Below are 18384 nucleotides of genomic sequence, written 5' to 3'. Positions count from 1 at the left end.
CTCAGATGGACAGGAAGAGAGTGGACATATGTTGGATGGTCAGATGAGTCCATGTTTCAGCTTCCTTTGGGGAAAAAAAAGTGATGGCTGGCTCTATGAGCCAAAGGTGAGGAAGACTGTCCGGATTAATTTCATCAAAAGGTTTGATGGGGGAATATGAGTACACATTGTACGGTTCCCTTGCATATGTGTGATGCGTGCATGTTGGACTCTTGGCAGGTGATTATTTCAGTGGAACAATGACAGACCTCTCTCTGCTTTAAACAGTGTGGCTCCATAGACAGAGTGGAGATTATCATTAGGAGAAGGATGACATAACAGTTAATATGCCTCTATATAAGCTTTTTTATAGTGTGCTGCAGGCCTTATATTTATTATACATACAGTGAAGTTGGTCAGTGGAGACACTGGAAATAATCTCTTCGGAATTGTGTGTCTTTAAATAAAAGATTCAGACGAATGAACAAATTACAGGTGTATGGTTTTATTGCATTTTGGAAAATTCCCAAACTTTTCTGGGAGAGGGGTTTCCAAAGATGCCTGCAGACAATACAAGTGGCATGTGTCTGCACTGGCACCCCTGTGTTGAACAGAGTGCTGCTAGCACACACAAAAAAAGGGCTGGAGACTCTCCATCACACAAACACATTCACACAGGCATAATGACTCACACCACGGCCCAGACCTGAAGAGTCCCAGCGGTTCTCTGAGGGGTGGCAACAGCACAGAACAGGGGCAGAGAGGATCAGCCACTGGAGCAGAAGGCAGGGGCCGGGACTCTGAGGGCCATGCCTGTCTGAAGAGGCTCAGTCGGGGCCGGCGGAGGAGCTCAGCGGGTTGTGTGGAGACAGCCTCCTCCAGATGGTGGCTGTGTGATTTAACAGGAACGGGAAGCAGCTGTGGCCAGCGCTGAGTCCCCCATGCTTGACTAGGACCCTGCAGAGGAGGGAGGGCATTTGCATGAGAGGGATATTCTGGCCAACCAAATCTGTCCCTGCCAGAATCCCATATCTCACTTCCCCTTTCGATCTCTCTGTCTGAAATACTCTTCCAAGAAGCAATCTCAAGAAATTCCAATTGTGGGCTGTCGCAGGATCAAATACAGATATATTTCATTGTTCAGAGGTCTGTAGGAGGCAGCTTTACTGAAATATTCACCGCATGCTTTGGTCACTTTTTCTGTCGATGCTTCTCAGCATGTTGGAGTCCTGACAGGAATGAAGAATGCACAAATGAATAATTTGCTATTCTTGACTTTACTTCACACATTTCCTCATAAATGACTAAGTGGGACAATTTGCGTTCACTTGCATTTTTGCTGAAAGTTCACATCTTGCAAGTGGATAGCTACGAAATGTAAAACAACTTTTTCCGTTTACCTGCACCAATTTTATTAGAATATTGATAAATATTTAAATTATTATCTTTCTTTTTTTTTTAAACTGCACAACATTCAGAGCTTCTCACTGTTCAGATTCATCTCACAATAAATTAAATTGTTTAAGGATTACAACAAATAACATAACATAAGTCTAAAAGAAGTCCTCGTATAGTTGGCCGCATGGGTTTCACACGGTGTTCAGGGGGATCATTATACTTTCTCAAGAAAGCAGTTTAGCAACCTGCGTATTCTAACAATGTATTGCTAGACTGGATATTCATGGCAGATTATTTCAATTTAGTTTTATTTTGACAAACAAATATTTCAAGATATCAGGATATTTTCTAATGTCATGAAAAAATAAATGTTAAATGTGAGTTTCTTGTGGCAGATATCTACCATCAACCTCTGACAAGTTCTAATTACGGTTCAAGATATCTTTAATTCTCCTTGAGTGTCCTTTAATTGCCCTTCTTTTCAAATGAATTTATTAAAAGTCAAAATGACTTTCACAAGCTGGAATTATGATCAGCCAAACAAAGCAGTAGATATCTCTAATTTTCACTCTGCCTCTTCAAGCTTTAAAGCAAAGTAAAGCCCCAGTTGTCAGTGGTTATGTCACAAGCTCCAGCCTCTGAAAGGCTGTAGTTGGAGCTTTCCATTTAAACATGCTGTGGCACTGCCACTGTACGGTGAAGGCAAGCTGCTTCGCCACTGTGTCTGAGGCCGGGCGTGAAGTTTGACCAGGTTTTTGATACCTTACCCTAGAGACAATAAAGCTATCTCTGCATCATGGCATTTTCTGTCTTATCATCAGCCCCTGCTAGGGTTAACACTCAGCAAGTTACATGAAACAACAAAAAATAATGATTGCTTATTTAGTCAGACCAAAACCAGACATTCAAAATGCACCTAAACACGTTAGTCTTTTAAAAATTGTCCAAAAAGCTAAAGTACGTAATAAATATGGGGTCTACGCTCAGCTTGTTTCTGATGGTCCTTGGCAGTCTATACATGCTCCTAAAGTTCCATCTTTATGCATCTTTTTTTTGCAAAAAAACGACAGAAATCCTGACTTAAAATAAGTCCTTAAAGACGTTGTTTTATCTCGTGATCGTCTCTGTTCTCAGCTCTGCTCAAATCCTTATTTCATCACCACAGCATCATCAGACAAAAATCACTATTCTAGTCATTAAAAGACAACGTTAGCGCATTGGATTCGGCTGTACTTACAGGTAAGAAACGTTAGAAATGGCACAACGCTGGACATTTTCCCACGCAGTCCACAGGATCAGGTAAGGCTTGGTCAATAATTCGATTTCCCTCCTGTGGCCACATATAGAACTATATAGATTTTGATGAAATAATGGAAATTGGTTATGCTGTACTTGTTGATTTTTTTCTGAAAATGCTGATTAGCTGGCCATTCTAAAAAAAAAATCCGTCTGTACTAATATCCTAAAATGCCTATTCTATTTGGGATTTAGTATGGCGTTCTCGTTTAAACAACTCGATTTCGATATTCTGTTTTTTCATTTTTTTTTAAGCAAACTACAATGACACCTCATCGCACTGCACTGCAGGACTGAGAGGTTCAGGTGGTCCTTTGTCCCCACAGCCATAAGGCTTTTCAACAGGGACTGCTGCAGTGTTGTATAGTAACGAAGTAAAAGTACTTCACTACTGTACTTAAGTATATTTTGGAATACTTTGTACTTTCCTCTAGTTTAAATTTTTTTTGACAACTTTCACTTTTACTTCACTATATTTCCGAACTTAATTGCATACTTTTACTCCAATACATTTTCATTGTTCGGTTCAGTTACTTGTTACAAAAGAAAAGAGACAGAGAGAGAGAGAGAGAGAAAAAAAAACGCAACAGTGTTTTGACCCCATGCATGTTCTGCCTGCCCAAAAACGTGGAAATTCTCTTACAGAAACTCCCCTTTTTTAGGTTTTCAGGTAGTTTTACAAAAAAGGTCTTCCTCTTCAGATGCCAGATAAGCTGCAGTTCCCTCCCAATTCTTTTTTCTTTTGTATAATGGCCGGTTGTGTGTGCACCTCCTATAGCTTGTGAAGTAAAGTAATCGTAACAGCTTTTTTTTTTGGTGATGTTGGCCGCATTTTCTTATTTATTTTTTAGAAAGGTTTACAAAAGGGGTTTCAAACTGGACTCCCTCTTCAGATGCCAGATAAGCTTCAGTTTTCTCCTATTTTTTTCTTTAAATTTTGTTTATAATGATGGCAATAACAGTAGCAGCCTCTTTTGTTTAATGTTTTTCTTAATGGTGTAATGTACGCCTCATTTTCAGCACTGACCTTACTTGAAGAAGAAAAACTTAAAGGTTCACAAAGTTTGTATTTTCTGTCTAATGTATGTTGTTCCTGGTCTAAATTTTGCCTGCACTTGGTTGTGTGTAGATTTTAAGTGTATTTGACCTTCAAAGTTTACCAAAATACAAAAAATGTCATTCAAACTGCATTTGCCTTGTTTACTTTTTACTTATACTTTTCATTACATTACTTAAGTACATCTATTTTTACAGCAGTTCTCATACTTAAGTACAAGACGTTTCGGATACTTTAAGACTTTCACTCAAGTAACATTTCAGTCAGTGACTTGGACTTTTACCAAAGTCATATTTTGGAGGGGTACCTACAGTATACTTTTACTTGAGTGTGAGATTTCAGTACTTTATACAACACTGGACTGCTGACATGTTTTCCTCAAATTTATTTATTAATTATTATTATTATTATTATTATTATTATTATTATTGTTCTAATATACAATCATTGTAAATATATATATTTTTAGCTACTGGACTAGTTTGAATATCCCCCACTGGGGGTTTAAATAAAGTATTTTTCTATTCTATGACATAAACACACAAGTCAAGTTCAGACTTGATAACACAAATCAGGTCAAGTCGTGCGAGTAATGAGTGAATGAGTTATGCTTGACCAGTCTCAGAGACACCTTACTGATTGTGACTGAAGGATCTGGATAACTGAGCCACATCATGACATTATACACCCCAGTCTATATGCAGCTATTCACAAACAAAGGCGACTGGTGTCTCAGAAAACATACGACGAGCAGGTCATGCAAGTGCTGCAATTGAAGCCAAACATTGTTTTTCCCCAAGCCTAACGAGAAACTTAATGACAAGGTTTTTATTTTTAAAACCATTAGAGCAGAGAAACAATCTTGGAATGTTTTAAGCGAGAAATGGTCTTAATTGGATGCTTTGCAGGCACACTTCCAAACACATTTAGCTGAAAGAATATGCAAATGAGAGCAGCTTTATTGGGAATTTGGTTGTGTTAATGTACACTTACACTTAATTGTTTTTTTTTTTACAAAAAAATGGGATTTTTGGAGCATGTACAGAGCACCTGGGCCCACTTGTATCTATGCATCCTTTATTCAATTCAGGGGCACGGTGGGCTGGTGCCAAACCAGCGGTTACTAATTTCAGTGTGGACACATTTACCTGTTGATACTTCTCCGTTTTTCGTGGACACTGATGATGTTTCCCACCTACTTCGTCATTTCAGAAAATCACGATTTGAATTAAACTAAAACTAACTTTTTTTTTTGTTTTCCTCCCCCAGTATCCAATGTGTAACTTACGTGTTTGTGACCACTGCTGCAGTCACATCGAGCTCCGGAGGAAATCACACCATATGGCACACTTTTCACCCCATGCTCAACGGACTCTATAGATCCCCGTCAGCACCAGAGGAATTCTGCGCATCTGTCCCAGTCCAGCTGTGAGGAGCCCCTGTGTTCGCAGAACGCCCCCGGGGAGGGGTTGCGAGCCTACTTGCATTGCTGGCGAATTCAACAAAGTTTCAATACAGTGGCCAAGTGCACGAGTCTGAAATATTTATCAGGGACTTGACAAAAAGATGAAAAATAAATGAAAGGCCTTTTTTCATGGTCTTCCAGATTTTCGAAGATTTGTTCATTAAATTTACATGAGAATTTCATTTCATGTGTGCACAATCTATAATGGTCTCCATGTATGTGTGAAGCAGTGAGGCGTTCAACTTGAAAAACATCATGTTAAAAATCTCTATGGACCAAAACCACCACTTTGGGACACCGGCGACTGAGAAAATAACATTTAATAATAAAAAATTAAAAAAAAAAACATACGTCTTTGGATGAGGATCTGTTCTAAAATAAAAGTACACATGGCTTTTTCTCGAATAAAAGGGATGTATTGCAGTAACGGCTTTTGCTGTCGAGTCCACTGATGTCTTAATCACCAACAGGAAGGGAGGAAAGGCAAAAAGAAGTTATTTTTTTTTAACATGAGACCCAGGATATTCTCAGTGTTGCCCAACTTCCGCGGATATGATTAGCACATCCCGCCTAAGGAACATTTCAGGACCGAGAGACTTCAGGCAAACTGAAGTGACCACATTGCCTTCAGTGGATCAGACAGAGGTGGAGGAGGAAGAGGAGGAGCAACAGCAGCAGCGTGAAAAGGGTTGCAATAAAGTGAAGGACAAAGCTCTGAGGCATAAACTTACGCATCATTTTTTATTTGATATAAAAAATTTTAGAATATGTGCTTAGGCCACGGAATAGTAACACATTTATGGCAGTATTTTTAAGATTCAACAAATAATTCTATCACTTCCCTGTTTCAGTTGCTTGCGTTTCCCTTAAAACTGCAACATCTAGAACATAAAGAATCAGCTTAAATGGATCACAAAACAGCGGGTTTCTCATGCAAATGAACTCATTCAAATGAACTGAAGGAATTTGTGCGCAGCAGAGCACATGGCAGTATCTGTAGCAGAAATATTTTCAACAGCTGAAACATTTCCTCTGCTCGGTTCAACATCCACATCTCGAGCAAAGTTAGAAGATGGTGAGGCTGAGGAGCAGATTTTAACGTCCACATCCAAAAGTCTGATTCCACTCCTCATACAGCTCCAGGTCTTTAGCCGACACACTTGGCCGTACGGTTTTCAGGGCCTCCTGGAAGTCACAGTGGAGAATGGGTCGCACCTGATCTGCAGTGATGAAGGCGATGTCGCTGAGCTTGATGCTACGTATGGGCCCCAAAGCTGCCTCTCGGCATAGCTGAGTCATATCGGCTCCGGAGAAGCCCGCCGTGGCTGTTACCACGCTCTCCAGCTCTTGCTCTCTCAGCTGGTTTTTCTCTCGAGCCATGAGGCTCGTCACTATCTGCCGTCGGGCTGCTGCTTCGGGCAGGGGGATGTACAACCGCTTCGCGAGACGTCGACGGGCAGCCTCGTCAATCTCCTGGGGCCGGTTGGTGGCCCCCACCACCAGGATGCGGTCTTCTGCGCCTGTGGCAGCGCCATCCAGCTGAACCAAGAACTCGGTCTTTATCCTGCGCGATGAGTCGTGCTCCCCGTCTGTCCGCTGGGACAACAGCGAATCGATTTCATCGATGAAAATGACCGCAGGCTGGTGGCAGTGGGCTATAGCAAACAGGGCTCGTACCATTTTTTCTCCTTCGCCCACCCACTTGGACGTGAGCGAGGAAGCGCTGATGCTAAAGAAAGTGGCACCCGACTGACAGGCAATGCATTTTCCTATCAGCGTTTTTCCAGTCCCTGGGGGTCCAAACAACAGGATGCCTTTGGGTGGTCCACGGAGACCAGTAAAGATGTCGGGTCGCAGCATGGGCCAGACCACAATCTCCTGTATAGTAGTCTTGGCAAACTCCAGGCCTGCTATGTCGTCCCAGGCAACGGGAGGCCCGTGGTCCATGATCTCACTCATGATCAGCTCGATTATCTTCGGCTCAAAGTTCTTCAGACGCTCGTCCATGATTTGAGGTTCCCGACTGGAATTTCCACTCGCCGTGCTGTCTTCCTCCTCCTGTCGTGGGATGGGTGACACAAATTTTGAAAATGCTCCTCGAGGTCTGTTAGCCCCAAGAGATTTCTTCACGGCCCCTGCCATCCCAGAGGTCTGACCTCTCTGGGGCTGATGGGAGTGTTTTTTATACTGATCGACGATGAACTGCTCACGAGCCGTTTTGAAGTTGCTTCCTGCTTGCAGGTCGGCGCCTCCTTGACCTCCGGGTTGCCCCCTGCTGCCATTCCCTCCGTCTGCATTGTAAAAATGTCTAGGTTTAGGTGGGTTGGAGGACTGGTGTTTTTGTGAGCCCCCTGCAGTCCCTGAGTTCCCCTGTGGCAGAGCTGAGGAAGCATGACTAAACACAGACTGTGACCGTGCTGGAGGTCGGGGGAATGAGTTTGGATTGCCCGAGATCCCATCGGAGAATTTTGGCCTCTCAGCTGAAAAATTGCTTTGATTACTGGCAGTGTTGTTAACCTTGGAGTTGGACTGCGGTGGTCCTGCCGTTTTAAACCACGCAGCCTCCGACCTGGCTGTGGTAAAGGGAGCAGAGGGGCAGCTGTCTTTGCTCTCAAGTCCCACTGGTATGTTGACTTCTGCAGGGGCCACTGTAAAGACGTCTCCCTCGGTTTTAGCCTGAATCATCTTCTGCACAGAGGGCAACTGCATCACACTCTCCGTAGTGAGGGACGACTCCCATTTGTCGCTGTAGTTCTTCTGATTGCGGGCCAGATGGAGCGCGCTCTCTGCATAGTTGTTCAGCCCTGTGTGGGGGTCATCCGAGTCCAGCACTGCGGCGTAGCGCTCCGAGTAGGTCCTGAGCAGGCTGGCCATGCCGGCCTGAGAGAGCTGGGAGCTTGCCCATGCATACTGAATGGAGAGGATGTGGGCCCGGTAGGCATCGGCCGTCTGTTCAGGTGTACAGTTGCCAGATGAAATGTCAAAGGACCTCCTCTGCCATTCGTCCAGGTGTGCGCCACTCATGCCTGGCCTGGTGAAGGAGAGGGGACAAATGTTATTAAAAATACATGACCTCAGTAAAAGCCAAAGCACATAGCACATCTGACCCAAACACACAAAAAAAGTTGCATCTGCTTATATTCCAGTCTGTGATATGTGCAGTACGTGCAATGCTGGGGGGCTCACACATGGACTTGGAGCACTTTTTACCTTTTTACTTTTGACTATTTTTTATTCTCTTGTATATTATTTAGATATCTCTTTATATTTTTTGTGTATACAAAGCCAAGAGTTCCTGAACTAAATTTCATTATGCCTGCATAGTGACAATAAAGATTCTTGATAAAAAAGAAAGATGGATCATAAAAAAGGTTGTTCACAATTACCTACACGGGAGCAACACAGCTTTCTCGTCATTTTATGTCTCCATTTGTGTATTTTTTCAGGTGTTTTGCATCTATCTGTTGTTTTCTGATTCGTCCTGGTCATTCGGGAACTCACTGTGATTCATAAAAATATCATTTTCACAGACCTGACCGAAAACAATACGCAGCTGAATGTCACAGTTTGATAGGTCACAAAATACACTACTGAATAAAACGAGGCTAAAAGTTCAATTATCTTACATAACGAACGCAATTCTACGACACAAAAGTGCAGCGGGAAAGATGCAACATTATGGTATATGTTTCATTCCATGCAATACAGACCTGCACTGTTTACCGTAACTACCCAAACACCACAACAAGCCATAATGAGAATGACGCACGTGACTTACTATTAGTGTTATCTTCAGGTGACAATGTGACAAAACAATGAAATGCTACAAAATCATTAACTTTGAAAATGTTGACATGGGGTTAATGTTCGTTTTTGTCCATTTACGTTCCTGTTCATTCCCGCCACTCGCTTCTTCTTCCTCAACACCACTTCCTGTCTGATTCCATTTCGGTAACCGGAAACTTTGTGTTCAGAAAACTAGAAAATGAGCGCTTTCAGCATCGTTTTAACGAATATCGAATAACCACTGCAAATCTTACGGATATACTGTTTTTAAATTGATAAAAGACAAACAACATTCGAAGGAAATTATAGTAACTATTAAGGTATAAACCGGGGAAATAAATTGTTAAAACATATTGGAATGGGACCCAAAACTTGTCACAAGTAGGGGACGTTCCAATTTTTACTGCTGTTGTTCGGCTCACCACCAGCTAATGTGTTATTATTTCACCTTATCGTATTCTGCGTAAAGCCCTGCGTAGTTTTACACAACGTATTTAAGCCTGATTTTGGTTACAACTCCACTTGAAAAACCCTTCTATTTTTTTTAACTTTGGTTAACACCGCCATCTTGTGGCCACCAAACGAAAGTGACGGCAAGCGTTAAAATGGTCTTCAAAGTGTGATGCATTGTGGGAAATGTGGTACTCCAAAAATGCTTCATTAAGTCAGGCTCGAAATATGAGTTAAATTACATATAAAGAAATAATGCTTGTTCATGCATTGCATCCGGAGCTTGAGCATACTTTGTTTTATAATTAATAAGAGACAGTATAACTACTACCCGTGCTATCACTCAAGACCTTAAACTACAATACCCACAACCGTGACACTCTGTGTTTACGACAGAGGATGACAGCGGCTGCTGCTGAGCTTCAGAGAATAAAGCACACGCTGCGGGTTGGAGAACAGTTTTTTTTTACAATATTGTGCAACAAACAAACAAAGATGCTAGTTTCCTTGCTGAATTGCAACGTTTTTTTCCGCTCTGTGGACGCCTACCGGTAGCTTTTTTCCCAAGCTTTTGTTTTTAGAGTAGTCGCAGACCCGTTAGCTGCTAGCTCATCCGGAGACGGGATGTAAATTAATCCAAACGAGAGCAGCCGCAGGAGCCGGTAGCAGCAAGCCAGTCACACCCTTGTCTGGAGACAGCGAAGGAACTTTGTCCGCTGAGTAGTTTGTAAGAACTCCGTCACGTGTTTTAATGCCTTATATATACACATATGTAAGCCCCGAGCTGCCGAATGTTAGTTTGTCACCAAGTTTGAGTTAACTGGGAAGTGCAGACTGAATATGACTGACTCATCGTCATGGTACGGACAGAGGAGATAACCCTCATCAGCCTGTCTGCTGCAGTGCCAACCAGACAGCCGCAAAACTAGCTGGACACAGAAATTATTTCATACACTACTAGTTCGTCTTTGTTCTGCACGTTTATTTGGAGTTTAGACGACGTCATGTATGCCCCAATGTACACCTTTGTTTCCCGTGACGACAACAGCACTGTCTACGCAGAAGTTTCCAAAATCCTCCTTTCGACTGGACAGTGGAAGAGGCTGAAAAGAGACAATCCGAGATTCAATTTAATGCTTGGTGAACGGAACAGATTACCCTTTGGACGTCTAGGTAAATAAAATCTTAAATAAAATAATATATATTGTATTTGATAAGACTGTTAGAATGTGTGCTATATTTGGTGGTGGCCACCCACTCAGGATGAGACAGCAGCTGTGACTGCAGGGCTACATCCTGTGGAAAAACTGTGCAGTCGAGGCTCATTGTACACATGATTCTTTCTGAAAGTGTCCTCAATTTGACTTTTCAGGCCATGAACCTGGACTGGTGCAGCTGGTGAATTACTACAGAGGAGCAGACAAGCTTTGCAGAAAGGCATCATTGGTCAAGTGTGTATCTGTCTTCTTGAATGTAAAATCTTTTATCTTTTGTCATCTCTCATACTACTAATGCGCTTGTCTAAAGGAAGATTACTCCAAGGAGGATTAAATCAGCTGAGCATTCTCCTTCTTTACAATCAGGCTAATAAAGACCAGCCCAGAGCTGTCCGATTCCTGTAACTGGTTTCCGGAGTCCTACATCATCTATCCAACTAACCTCAACACCCCAGTCGCTCCAGCTACCAATGGCATCAGCCATCTGAAGAGCAATCCTAAAACAGATGAGCGGGAGGTCTTCTTAGCATCCTATCACGCTAAAAAAGAAAGTGGGGAGGGAACGGTGTGGATAGCCAAATCTTCTGCTGGAGCTAAAGGTATTAATTGTTCTCTGTGCTTCTTTAATGCACGTCGGAGTTACTAATCTGCCTTAGTCTGTCATTTCTTTCCTGTCATATTAATTATTATTGGGTACACGCTATTGTTTCATTGTCTTGATGAAAAAAAAATGTAATAAAACATTACTGCCTTCCTGATATTCCTGCTGTGTCCCTATCAGGGCTTCAGGCTTATTCATTTTATCTACCAGTTATCTCTCACTTCCCATGATGATCAGGGGAAGAAATGGTTTAATCGTCCTCCTCCTTTTCCTCCATTTTGTTCCTCCTTTGTATCCTAGATGTCCCCTCTTCAACTCATCCTGATTTGGGTTCAAATTTCAGGCATTACTTGTGCTTTAGAAAGCTCAGTTAGCTGCCCCAACAGGTTAACTACTTTCCCGTTGCCATGGTTATGCATCATAACAGATGTAAGAAATTGCGAGCCTTACCAGTGGACAGCATCCAAACCAGCACAGAAAAAAGCTCAGGAGAAAAGTCAAATTCAAATTCAAAAATACTTTATTTATCTCAGAGGGAAATTAAATGTTGATGTAACTCAATTAAATCAAAGAGTTATTATAGACGCTGATGGCTGTGGGCAGGAAAGAGTTCCTGTAGCGGTCCGTTTTGCATCCAAACTGAAGAAGCCTTTGACTGAAGAGACTCTGTTTTCCGATAACAGTCTCATGGAGAGGATGTTCAGGGTTGTCCATAATTCTCTTGATTTTATGCAAAATCCTTCTTTGCATTATTGTCTCCAGAGGTTCCACAGTCGTCCCCAGAACAGAACCAGCCTTCCTTATCAGGTTGTTGAGTCTTTTTAGGTCCCTGGTTCTGATGCTGCTGCCCCAACAGATGACGCAAGAGAAACACTGTGTGTCCAGAGCTACCGTGGCCAGTGCCATTGTAGAATGGTAGTTATGATAGTTTTTGAGTTCTTTCGAAAAGTTTGGGGACACCTGCCCTTGATTATTATCGCAGTGTAATCTACTGTTTACTACATTTGTGAGTCTTAAACTTAGAATCGACTCCAGTAGCAGATTAACACGTATGTTTTTATTTCAACAGGTGCTGGTATTCTGATATCCCATGATGCTAATCAGCTGCTGGAGTTCATTGACAATCAGGGTCAGGTTCATGTTATTCAGAAGTACCTGGAGAAACCTCTGCTGCTGGAGCCAGGCCATCGCAAGTTCGATATCAGGCAGGTCTTTTATGCATAATGCAAATCCACAGAGAATCTGCCAGGACTTTGTAACTTAGACACTTTGTGTTGTGCCATTGCTAGGAGCTGGGTGTTAGTGGACCACCAGTATAACATCTATTTATACCGAGAGGGAGTGTTGCGGACCTCATCAGAGCCCTACAACAGCTCTGACCTCCAGGACATGACCAGCCACCTGACCAACCACTGCATCCAAATGGAGCACTCGGAGAACTACGGACGGTACGAGGAGGGGAACGAGATGTTCTTTGACGAGTTCAGGCTGTACATGCTGAACACTCACAATATCATCCTGGAGACCACCATATTACCTCAGATCAAGCACATCATAAAGTAGGTACATTTTGGTTTTGTTTATAGTTTTGGATCTTAACCAAGTCTTTTTCTGAGCATTTCAAAGGAGAGGAGAGGTTCTTAAGAACTTTAGTAGCTTTTAGGGGATTTGACTAGAGTGGTTGCCACTAAGATACTCATGGATCGTTTCATTGTTTGAATATAAAACAATTTTTTTTTTTTAAAAGGAGCATACAAGCCAGACTGTGCAACAGAGAGGTTATTAGTTTGGATACACATTCATTTTTGATGAAAATAACCCTGCAGAGATAATACCTAACGGCTAATAGTTCTCCTTTTTTCCCACTATAAATAAACAAGCAGGTCCTCTGCTCGACAAACTAGATATTCTCCTTACTTTGAATCTTTACCTTGAAATTAAATGGTTCAGTTCAATCAATTAATTTTTCAAGCAATCATACCAAAGTGTGGACCCCAAGAAGAACAGTTCACTTAGAGCCATGACAAAAAGCAGATCTTTCCCTGTGGTCATGTTTGGGCGGTCAAATATAGCACAACGTATGTCCTCTTAAAGACTAGCCATGCATCCATTCATGCATTTTCCAAAACCGTTTAATCCAATTCAGGGCCGCGGGGGGGCCTGGAGCCTTTCCCAGCTGCCATCGGGCTGGAGGCAGGGTGCACCCTGAACAGACGTCAGTTCGTCACACGGCCTCTTAAAGACTATTTCTGTTGAAAATCAAGTTAATCCACGTTGACAAGTTCACGTGTTAGCTTGTTTGCTTATTGTTTACATATACCAGAGGACGTCATGAGTAAAACGAGCAGTCATCACCGAGAAGATCCTGTACAGGAGCTGCAGCCTGAATCAATCTGGTGAACACTGAACCAGCTCTCTGGACATTGTTAACGTCATACTTTCTAAACAGGATGTTAGCATAATACTGCTAGCAAGTTAGCATGCCGATAAGACTTTTTTTTTTTTTAATAGACTTCTTAGTCTATGAAGGAGTCACCAACGCCTTTGATAACATTTTTGTAAGTGGGGTTAACTAGTCACGTCTTCTGTCACCTACTTATGCTCGCAGTGTTTGTTATTGTGTGGTTTCACAGGAGCTGTCTGACGTGTATTGAGCCTGCAATCAGCACCAAGCACCTGTCCTACCAGAGCTTCCAGCTCTTTGGATTTGATTTCATGGTGGACGAAAGCTTCAAAGTGTGGCTCATTGAGATTAATGGAGCGCCAGCCTGTGCACAGTCAGTATCACTTATGTTGAAATGTCCCCTTCGTTTGCACCGTAATCAGTCGTGTTTTAATCCACAAGAGTTATTTATATCTTTAAATCTAGAAGTCTTAGAGTTTCACAACTCATTCTACATCAATGGAAGTCATGTGATTGAATGTTCTGTTCTAGATTTTGAATTGATTACAGATGGCTATCAGTTATATTAGGACTGTCTCACAGGCTTGTGAACTTCTACTGTCTTTCCCTCATCCAGGAAACTATATCCAGAACTATGTCAAGGTATCGTGGATGTGGCCATTTCCAGTGTCTTCACTCTGAACAGTGGCAGTGACTCCTCCTCTGCTTCCTCTTCACCTTACTCCTCCTCCCCATCCTCACTGTTCACCACCAGCTCCTGCTCCTCTCCCAAACTGAGAGGGCCTCTTCATGTGGGTCCTTTCACTCGACTGTAAGCACATGCGCAGGAGCCCCCCTCGTCTCCTCTGCGCTAGAAGCTTCTTCCATACTCCTGTCCTCACTGCTAAACTCTACCAAGCTGAGACAGTTTTTTCACCTCACCTTTCTCAGCCGGAAGGTTGGCTTGCTCCTTGTGGAGATTACTGAACAGCAAAAGCGCTCCCGGCTTTTCTCTCTGATCATGCATATTATGAACGTGACGATAGTGTTGAACTGTGTACTAAATTTCGGGGGAGTTTCTGAATGAGACCAGTTCTCTTCCATCTGAGCTTTATCCCCAGATTCTTCCCCCGAACAGATTAATAGAGGTGTACAGGATGCCCGAGAAGCTCCAACTGAGACTGTAGTGCCTTACATTTCAAACCATGCCCCCTTAAACAGACTGCCAGCTAGCTTCTTCCGTAATTATTTTATATCTGTTCTAATAGCCTTTGCACTATTGCTCAGCTAAATGAATGCCGTCAAGATATCAGTCCTCGAGAAACGGGAGAACAGCGTCTGATAATTGAGAACTTGTTGAACTTGTGAAATTATGATTGCTATTAACTCATCAGAAACTTTTCTTATGTTTTTTTTTTTTGTTTTTTTTAATCTATTTTTGTAGCCCACCTGCAGCTACCAATTACTTTGAGTGAGTTCAAAACCTAGAAACCCTCCCCTGTGTCCACTAGCATACTAATACTGTGTGTTTGATGAGATGAGACATTCAAAATGCCAAGATTGGCTTGAACAATAACATTCCTCTTAGATTGACCATGAAGACACTACATATTATTTACATTCAGGGCAGCTGGGTTGCATGAGTGAGTAAAGAGATGGTTCATTAACAAGAAAACCCAGGTTTGAGTCCATGTAAGCTCTGCTTGTGTCCCAGACTTTTCAGCAACCGAGAGGAAAGAGAAAAAAGAACTCTTAAGTGTATCAGCTTTTATTGCTGTGTTATGAACTAAGTCATCATGAAATACTTATTTCTTCTGTTGTTGTTGTTGTTGTTTTTGAAGAGCGCATGCTTGTGTGAAAGCATGATGCCTACAAGCCCCCACAGCACGATCTGCTGTGGAGGACTGCCCGTAGGTCTGTTTTTGTTTTTTATTTCTGACGTAGAACAGCTAGACTTTCATTGTGAATTGTTGTGTGAATCATGTTTTTTGAACTGTTGAAAAGAAAGTAGAGTAGATTGTACAGAATGTCCTGCAGATTATTTAAAGCGTTTCACGACCCCATGAAATAAAACTGGCTTGACAATAAGGCTGGGAATATAGTTGCTGTTAAGTTCGCAATTGCGTGGTTGCCATAGATGCGCTTAACACTACAACATAACCAAGACGATGTAGAGGTGACTGATGGAGACATTGTTGTGACCGGACAGCTGACCTCCTTGATTTGGGTACTTGGAATGCCATCTACCATACAGCTGAGGCCTTTTTTTCCCCCCTTGTTAGCATCAACCACATACTAACCTCCTTTATTGTCACCTCGTTCTTCGTTTGCATCCAGCAAAATCTCGGAGTTCTGTATGGTCTCATTTCGCTCGTGTATACCAGAGTGGAACGCTCCAGTAACGGGTGTAGTTCTCAGGAAAGTATGTGACCAATTAGGCCCACGACAAAAATGGTTGCCTGTGTGAGTACCGTGTTAAAAAGCAAGTATAATTTTGGCCCTTGAACAAAGAGGTGAAAACCAAAACACACAACCTTCCTTGATGCTTGTTACACTGGCGTAAAGGTGAACAACATAATGTGTCAACAGCATTAAGTACCTTTTTAACTACTGGTTTTTCATGGGGTCCTCAAATATTTTTCTTTTTTTTTTTTCTTCTTCTTCTATATTAGCTAAATCTCTTTGTGAGTAAACAGGATCTTAGAATTGTAGCAACCAAGATGACTTGTCAAATTTCTCTTTATGTTCTTGTGTGTTCTTCAGTTAGTTTAAAAGTACTGACAGCTGCGCATAAAAGGCAGATAACTGTTGTGCTTCCAACTACAAATAAGTCCTTATGTGTTGTCCAAGTAGGCATGTTTGTCTTAGAGTTACAATTTGCAGGTGTTTCTCTCTCTTCAAATTGGGGAGTCTTTGCTTGCCTTGTTGTGAGTAATTAAGGGAGACCGTTTACGTTTTCAACCACTGTGTATTTGCGTTTACAAAGATGTCTGACAAAAATGAAGGATTTGTTGGCAACCGATCAAAGAGCTCCGCTGCACGTAGAACGACGGAACATTTGGAAAGATAATGATGGAAGATGTAAACAAGTGACTGACTGCTGGTATTGCAAGTTTGAAATGTAAATGATCAGTATTTGTTTTGAATTAAAATTGTAAACGAGTTTCCATCAAAGGGAAGGGTGCCTTAGGGGAAGTTGCTGTCGATTAGAGGAAAAGGCAAGGCACCTTCATTTCTTGGTACGGAGGTAAATTAGCCTCACTCATCACAAAACCTCCGTTAATTTTCTTTGCACGTTGTAGGACTCCTTTTCTGATGTTTTCTCGTGTGTTTCTCTTCCCGCATCATTACCAAAGATAAAATTCTGTCCTGCTGTATTTTCATTAACGAATAATGTTTTGTACTTAACCACAATCAGAACATTATGACATTGACAAGCCTAGAAAGCAAGAATCATATCCAGGTGTGCTGTGTTTTTGTTAGGTGATGTTTTGCTCCAGACCTTGCATGAACATTTGTCTTCATGAGAAACAAAACTACAATAAAACTCATTACGCCTCTGTCATTCATGCTTCTCTGCTCTTACGTGATCCACTTCATTTGTGTAACAAAATCTTTTCCATAAACATTGGACTGTAGTCCTAATATAAATATTGTTTTGGCTTTGAAGCAACATTGAACAAAAATGAGGAGGGCTTGGTTTTTTTTCTGGACTATGACTAACTTCTGGGTAAAGTACAATGAAAACAGATGTTTCTAGACAAATAATACAACACCTGCTAAATCAAAGGTCAGTTTTTACTTCTAAAGTGACATGGTTTTATTGTACCTGATATGAAATAGTTAATTGACTACTGCATTTTTCTCATAAAGACTAAATCTGAGACAATCCTCACAGAGCACGAACTCTGCATCAAACAATCAAATCCTAAGAGTTGTTTCATTCCTGAGCCAAGCATCACTTACATCTGTTGCGACTTAAACTCGGAGATAAGCAAAATTTTCCACATTTTACATTCATCAACAAACATTATGTAAGCATTTTAACTAGAAGCTACTACCTTTTCAAAATCACAAGTAAAGTTGTTTTCTTCATCAGTGTCCGGAAGAGTTATTCAGGAAAGAAAAGAACTTATAGAAAAACTTTTAACAAAGAAATGCGTCAAATCATTCTCTTTTTATCTCACCTAAATCCAGTTTCTCTGCATTAGATGCTTTTAGATTTTTCCACACTACTGCTTCAGAGCCTTGTTAAACCAATTTCTTGTTTTAGAAAAGCATCTGGAAGACTCTTAACAATCTATTTCAGAAAAAAAACGATGACTTCAAAAAGCTTGGGGGACTGTTTGATAAAGGATACACCAAACAAAAGCATGTGACATAGAAACAGATCTCTTAGAATTTAAAAAATGAGACTTAAGGAAGAGAAGCCGAGTAAAAGGAATAATGTTGGAAAATAGTCAAAAAATCATATTATGCTGTATAGATGCTGATCATGGAACATAGTTAGACTGTTGAAACTCATCCATGCATTCATCTCCAGCAGACTCCATTACTGTAACGCTCTTTTAACTGGACTTCCCAAAAAGAGCGTTAAACATCTGCAGCTCATCCAGAACGCTGCTGCTGGAGTTTTAACCCGGACTAAGAGATCTGAAGACATCACAGCAGCTTTAAAATCTTTACTCTGGCTTCCAGTCAGTCACAGAATACATTTTAAAAGCCTGCTGATGGTTTACAAATCCCAGAAAG

General features: G+C 41.6%; 2 protein-coding genes across 2 annotated transcripts; one reads left to right on the top strand and one right to left on the bottom strand.

The window, feature by feature from the left end:
- Positions 1-5937: 5937 nt before the first annotated feature.
- Positions 5938-9128, bottom strand: fignl1 (fidgetin-like 1). Its single transcript, XM_075483646.1, has 2 exons — positions 8974-9128; positions 5938-8226 (listed from the first exon to the last, which is right to left on the bottom strand). The coding sequence occupies exon 2, from the start codon at positions 8217-8219 to the stop codon at positions 6291-6293; it is 1929 nt and encodes a 642-aa protein (XP_075339761.1). The 5' UTR covers positions 8220-8226; positions 8974-9128; the 3' UTR covers positions 5938-6290.
- A 698-nt stretch (positions 9129-9826) lies between these two features.
- Positions 9827-17197, top strand: ttl (tubulin tyrosine ligase). Its single transcript, XM_075475024.1, has 7 exons — positions 9827-10604; positions 10804-10882; positions 11015-11247; positions 12319-12454; positions 12539-12808; positions 13883-14026; positions 14270-17197. Exons 1-7 carry the CDS (start codon positions 10436-10438, stop codon positions 14466-14468), a joined length of 1230 nt encoding a protein of 409 aa, XP_075331139.1. The 5' UTR covers positions 9827-10435; the 3' UTR covers positions 14469-17197.
- The last annotated feature ends 1187 nt before the right edge of the window (positions 17198-18384 follow it).

This window comes from Odontesthes bonariensis, chromosome 2, assembly GCF_027942865.1.
Source record: "Odontesthes bonariensis isolate fOdoBon6 chromosome 2, fOdoBon6.hap1, whole genome shotgun sequence".
Classification (NCBI taxonomy): Eukaryota; Metazoa; Chordata; class Actinopteri; order Atheriniformes; family Atherinopsidae; genus Odontesthes; species Odontesthes bonariensis.
Note: the sequence above shows the minus strand (reverse complement) of the source record. Positions and strands in the feature narration are given on the sequence as shown.